Source organism: Echinops telfairi, unplaced genomic scaffold (assembly GCF_000313985.2).
Source record: "Echinops telfairi isolate 266 unplaced genomic scaffold, ASM31398v2 ScPeMD7_4;HRSCAF=17, whole genome shotgun sequence".
Lineage (NCBI taxonomy): Eukaryota > Metazoa > Chordata > Mammalia > Afrosoricida > Tenrecidae > Echinops > Echinops telfairi.
In genome coordinates, this window is record NW_022103900.1 from 3646406 (window position 1) to 3652405 (window position 6000).

At 50.0% G+C, this 6000-nt stretch overlaps 1 protein-coding gene across 1 annotated transcript in view; it reads right to left on the bottom strand.

Annotated features, from left to right (window-relative positions):
- Positions 1 to 6000, bottom strand: part of GAD1 (glutamate decarboxylase 1) — a 48885-nt gene that overhangs the window by 36082 nt on the left and 6803 nt on the right. The window contains exon 4 of the mRNA XM_004703751.2: positions 716 to 874. Within this exon, the coding sequence (XP_004703808.1) occupies positions 716 to 874 (159 nt within the window). The remainder of the gene's footprint in view (positions 1 to 715; positions 875 to 6000) is intronic.

Sequence of the window (6000 nt, forward strand, 5' to 3'; positions counted from 1 at the left end):
TATGGGAAATCCGGGATAAGTAAATCTATAAAGACAGTAACTGGATTAATGATTCCTTGGGGTATGGCAGAGGAGATTGGGGGGAAGTGGGGAGCTAAGAACGGTGAGTACAAGAATGAAGAAAATGTTCGAAAACTGATTGTGGTGAATATTGTGCAACTCTTCTTGATGTGATTATAACTACTGAATTACATGCCAATAAAATGGTTGGAACGAAAAGTCTTAATGTTCTGGTTCGCCGCTTGTGGGATGATGGGCCTATCTTTGGTCTGCTGGGGGGAGAGGGGGAACACTTCTCAAGACCAATGTTTCGGGAACAGCAGTAATCGGTCCTCGATCCCCAAAGGAAAATTAATTTGAAGATAGGCCACTCACAGCACCTCTGGGAGCTAGATGCGCTTAGGGGACCCACTCGAGGTCTTGTGAGTAAGGTTCCTTCAGGTGCTGCTGTTCGAGGACTCCCATCCATCCTTCCAGTGTCTGAGAGCGGCTGTTCTAATAATTGACTATTTTATTCCCCGCCTTCGTCTATATTCCAAATGATGGAGGCTGGGAGAATATTATATCCCAGCGCCCAGAAGGGCATTTCGTGAGAACTCGGAGAGACTAATGGCACATTTTGTACGGTAAAGGAAGCAACCTTTCAGGGAGAAGTCACGAAGCGCACATGAGGACCGGCCGGGAGAGCAGCAGGCCCCGGGAGGGAGAGCACTACCTCGGGCAAACAGGTTGGAGAAGTCAGTCTCTGTGCGGCGGAAGCGGGCATCGCGGTCACTGTTCTCACAGGGGAGCAGGTTCTTGGAGGACTGCCTCTCCTTGAAGGCGCTCACCAGCCGGCTCTTCTCTTCTAGGCTGTTGGTCCTTTGCAAGAAGCCTATGGCAAAAGAAGTTTGGTCAGAGGAAGTGAGCCAAGCTACCCTGCCTCCAAAGGTCCGTTACTGGGTCCGGCTTGATTCTCCAAGCCAGGTTCCCGCTTCTCTCATGCAGTCTAATGCCTGCCCTTTACATATAGTGGCTCTGACACTCCTCGCCTTCAGGCGGGAAGTGGGCAGTGCCAAGTGTCATCAATGGCACAGACCCAGTCATGCAAGAGAGACAAAAAGTAAGTGATGCCCATTCTGTTCTCTGAACGTGACCGTGAACTCAGATTTAAGTCGACTGGACAGCTTCCACTCCAATAACCAGCCCCAGGATGGAGTTTTAAGGGAAGGGAGGCAATCAGAGAGGATTGGGTCTATGGGCCGTGCAACCAGGGGAGGAGGGAACAAGGACCAGTAGGGAGAGGATCGCGGGGAGGATCGGCATTGGGGATTAGCGAGGATGCCATCCTCCAGCACCAGTTACTGCTCACAGGCTTGAGGATAAGGGTAAGTTTGGGACCCAAACCGGAAGGGCACCTTCCCCTGTACTGCCCGATCTCTTCGACAAAGATATTGGAGAAAAAGACAAGAAAGACTTAAAATCTATGTGGTGACTCTAAATTCTATAAATGCTCATTGAGCATCTGTTGTTCAAACTAGGCATCTGTCCTGGAAGCACAGCGGTTGTGCGCGGTTGGCCTGCTCACTGAAGGTCAGCAGTTTGGAACCACCAGCTGCTGCATGGGAGGAAGATCAGGCTTCCCATTTCCAGAGAGAATCACAGGCTCAGAAACGCATAGGGGCGGTTGTCACCCATCCCGGAGGGTCTCATGACTTGGAATCAACTCGATGACCATGAATGTTTTAAATGTTGTTGAAAAATGCTGTTCTAAGCTTTTAGGATGAAGAAAGCAGATACGGAGATTTTAGACAGAGATCTTTTACCCCCAATACCTTACACTCTAGCAGACAAGACAGACACCGGTGTGCTTTTTGATGATGACCAAGGTTATAATCAGACAGAGAGGGATAAGAGAGAGGGACTCTGAATCCAGTTTCTAACTGGCCGCTCAGAGGGAGTGCAAAGCTCTCCCATCCTGAGAAGAACACAACAATCACAAAGGACACCAGCGACAAACGAGAGGAGCAGGGCTGAGCCAAAGGGCTGAGAAGCTGCCAACTCCACCTCCGCTCATACCCTCTGGGTCTCCTGGCCTGCAAACCCGCTCCTTCCCTCAGCATCCTCGCCTCCAATTCAGCCTGGATCTTAGCCCAAAGTGCAACATACTTTTAAGAGCTCTAAGCTCTAAGCTTCCGGTGACCCCCAAGCTATCTTTGTCGATAGCAAGATCCTTGGGGAGTCACACACGTCACCATGCAGGCGTGGAAGCAAGACTCAGGAGGCGCAAGGAAAGACAAGTTAATCTGGGGAATTCAGCTTTACTTCCCCAGGACAGCAATTCCATGGCGATGGGTGCAGGAGGGAGGGATGCAGGGAAAGGTTTCGGTGATTAGAATCCTCCCACACAGAGGAGCCAGGATCTATTTTTGGAGGGAGGACTAGGAAGGCACAGGCGCCAGGCCCTCCATGGTTCCCAGCACCTTCTAAACTCCTCCCTCACAAAAGTCCTAAAGGACATGGGGGCGGGGAGGGGGAGGGGGTGGTGATCATAGATACCACACTTAGATATCAAGATGGGGGGCATAGCCTTTCTGTCACCTTTTCTCCCACTTTCTGAAGTTCTCCAAACCAAGAGGCAGCCCACATTTCCCAGGAAGGAAGTGGCATCCGAGGATGTAGGAGGAATATCTGGCTCTTGAATTCTGAGATTGGTCTACTACTGAAATGTGTCAATGAGTAAGGTGACCAGATTTTAACACTGGTAAAGCGGGACACCATTGATAAAACTCATATCCTGGCGAAATGGCCACATGGCAGCTGAAAACTGTATACCCTAGCCTGTCGTGCATTCTTTCAAAAAACCGGGACTTTTAAAAAATGCCGTGGGACGCAGGAAAAATTGTTAAAAATCGGGACTGTCCCGCCAAAAGCAGGACATCTGGTCACCTTACAAGGAGGGAAGACCAAACTCGAGCAGCCTGCCTAATTTTCCTTGAAGTCCTACTCTCCAGTCCCCTGTCCTCTGGTTGGATTTGCACCTCAGTCCCCTGGGAAAAACTTCATTCTCCCTAGAGCTTTTCTAGGGATAGCTAGATAGCTGCAGGGAGCAGGGCGTTGATTTAGACTTTGAATAATAGCTCCAAAGGAGGTTTTGGCACAGGCACTCCAGAGATGTCCGAACAGGGCTCGGAAATAACAAGTACCACACAACGTCACAACTTGCATCTTATTCTAGGGCCACCCTGAACCACACTCTGACTACCATTGAGTTGATTCTGACTTGTAACGACACTATAGGACAAAGCAGAATTGCCCCTGTGGGTTTCTGAGACTGTCATTCTTTGAGAGAGTAGAAAGTCTCATCTTTCTCCTGGAGAGTGGCTGGAGGTTTAGAACTGCTGACCTTGTGATGAGCAGCCCAACACATCACCACGATGCCACCAGGACTCCTGTGCACCACACTAGGAATGAGTTTTTTTTCAATAAATCTCTGTCCTATAGGGTTCCCCCTATAAATCGTATTAAAAACAGCACCAGTATTTTACATTACAAATTGTTCAATTGTAAATATGAACATTTCGTGCATATTGTCTGGGTTTGCTTTTTTCACCCTATTTTCAAAGGTAATTATTTCTAAACTACTAGGAGCCTCAAAAGCAGTATATGACCCATGCCTTATGGGTTCGAAGAGGCCTGGAAGGGACCACACGTTTCTCCATATGGGAGATGACGTTGGGGTCAGTGCTTTGACAACTTAGCCAGCTCACCAAGGACAGAAGCAGGGGTGTCCCTGACACGGGAGCAGACTGTATTCTCTTGGCTGTAAAGGTTCGACTTAAGCTTGTGGGTAAGTTCAATATTCTTAAAGGCATAGAGGGAAACCCAAACTTCAGTTGCGTTCTATCTGTTTACAGAGCAAAGTCAAGGGACAACATGAGAAAACCCTGTCGTGATGGTACCTCGAGGCCAACGTGAGTTCCTGCTACACTTCAATGCAAAGGTCTAAAGGACCCAGTGTATGGTGCAGAGAGCGCATGTCCACCTAAAGGGAGCAGCCAGCATTTGGCTGCAGCCTGCTGTTTCCATGTGGGGCTTCCAGTTGTGCGCAGAGCCCAGGGGGTGGGTTGTGTGCTCTGGGTGGGCAGCTGCAGCTGCCTGGAGGAGGGGGCTCTTTTTCCAGTTTTTATGGACTAAAAGCACCCTGCCAGATCATCCCTTCCCCGATCCCAAGAATACCCAGAAATATAGAATATTTGAAGTCTCTCTATTTTTAAAAGTTAGCCACTAATACAATTTAAACACACCATACCACGCAGGCTAAATAAAACAGCTCAGGGTTTGTAACTGGCTGCCAGTCTGGGACATTTGCATAGTTAAACGATTGAGGTCCAGGATACACTGAGAAATTAGCAGAGCCCAGGGTCATAAGTTAGGGCTCTCTGGGTCTCATTCTATTTAGGCCATCCCACCACTGGGCAAGGTCAGCAGTTCAAACCCACAGCGACTCGCTCTCTGGGAGGATGGAGTTGTCTGCTTCCATGAAGATTTACAGTCTCAGAAACCCCAAGGAGCTGTTCTACTCTGTCCTATAGGGTTAAGAGTCATCTCAATGACTTGGGTTTGATTTGGGGTTTACCAAGTTCATGTTCGGGGGGCCACCCCACCCACCTTTCCTGAAAGGCTAGCTGATTACTCCATCCAGAGGCAGTTGTCTCCAGAACTAAGGGCATCCCCAGGGGCTTCCTAGCAATTTTTGGCTTTTAGTAGGAGAGGTGGAGGGCTGGATGTTGGAACAAGCTGAGGATGCTTAGTGGGGTTCCCAGTGACAATGTGTCTTGAGGCAGAGAGACCCCTTTGTCAGTCCCTTGCTGTCTTAAGGCGAGAGCTCAAACCAGCTCCTGCAGTTTGATCAAGAGGGCACCTTCCAGGCCCATGAGGGTCTGGGAGGCGAGGAATGGCCAATGTGTGTGGATCCAGGGTGGAAACTATTAACTGCATTTAATCCACATTGGGTTACAATGTAGGAGCCCTGGTGGCGTATTGGCTATGCATTAGGCTGTGCTCCAGGAGGTCAGCAGCCGGAAACCACCAGCAGCCCCGTGGGAGAAAGATGGCTTTCTGCTCCTCTTGTTAACCTTCAGGGGCAGTTCCACCCTGTTCTTTAGGGAGGGTCACTGTGCATGGGCATGGCTGGATGCAGTGGGTCTGAAGAGTTGTATGTGTTACAATGTATCGTCTGAGCTGGCTCAAAGGATGGAAAATAAGTCCTGGTGGCCTTTTGTTTCCTTCAGACTCAGACCTCCTAAGATGAAGCTTCTTAACCCATGGTCCCAAACTTTAGCCAAGGCAATTTCCTCCAACACACTACCCTGGCTTGTCTTCTTGTCCAGGGGGTTGCGAACTTTCCTGGAATCACAGAGCTTCTCCTGTAAAGACTTAGTCTCAGAAACCCAAAGGGGCAGTTCTACCGGATCCTATAAGGTGTTGGGATCTTTGGTTGGTGGGTTTTTGTTAGAGGGAAGGAACCCTGGCAGCTAGTGGGTAATGTTGGGGCTGCTTTGTGAATCCCCCAGCAGTGACAGCGGAGGGGGAAGGGGGGAAAGCTGTGACTGCTGGTTCCCTAGCGAGCAGTTCAGCTCTGTCCTATAGGATCCCCGTGAGCCGGAATAGACAAGGTGACAGACAGCAATGTAGGGTAGGAGGGGAGGAACAGAGAAGAAACTCTCTCTGTTGGATGGTGGGCCCCAATACTCAAGGGCTCTTCCCCCAGGACTTGCAGCAAAGGTGAGGAAGTCATGCTAATGTCGGCGCTACCTTTTTCAGGACCCATGGAAGCTCAAGCCCACTCTCTAAGGAATCCTTCTGCTAGCAGCCTAGGAGTGCTAACAGCTTTTCTTCTGGAAGACCTCCGAGAGAGCCAGCAGCTGGCAGGCAGCAAGAGGCGCCCCCCATCCTCACCCCCTCGGCCCAAGCCTGAACCAGCGGGCAGAGATACCTGAGGGCTGCCCCCTCGAAGCT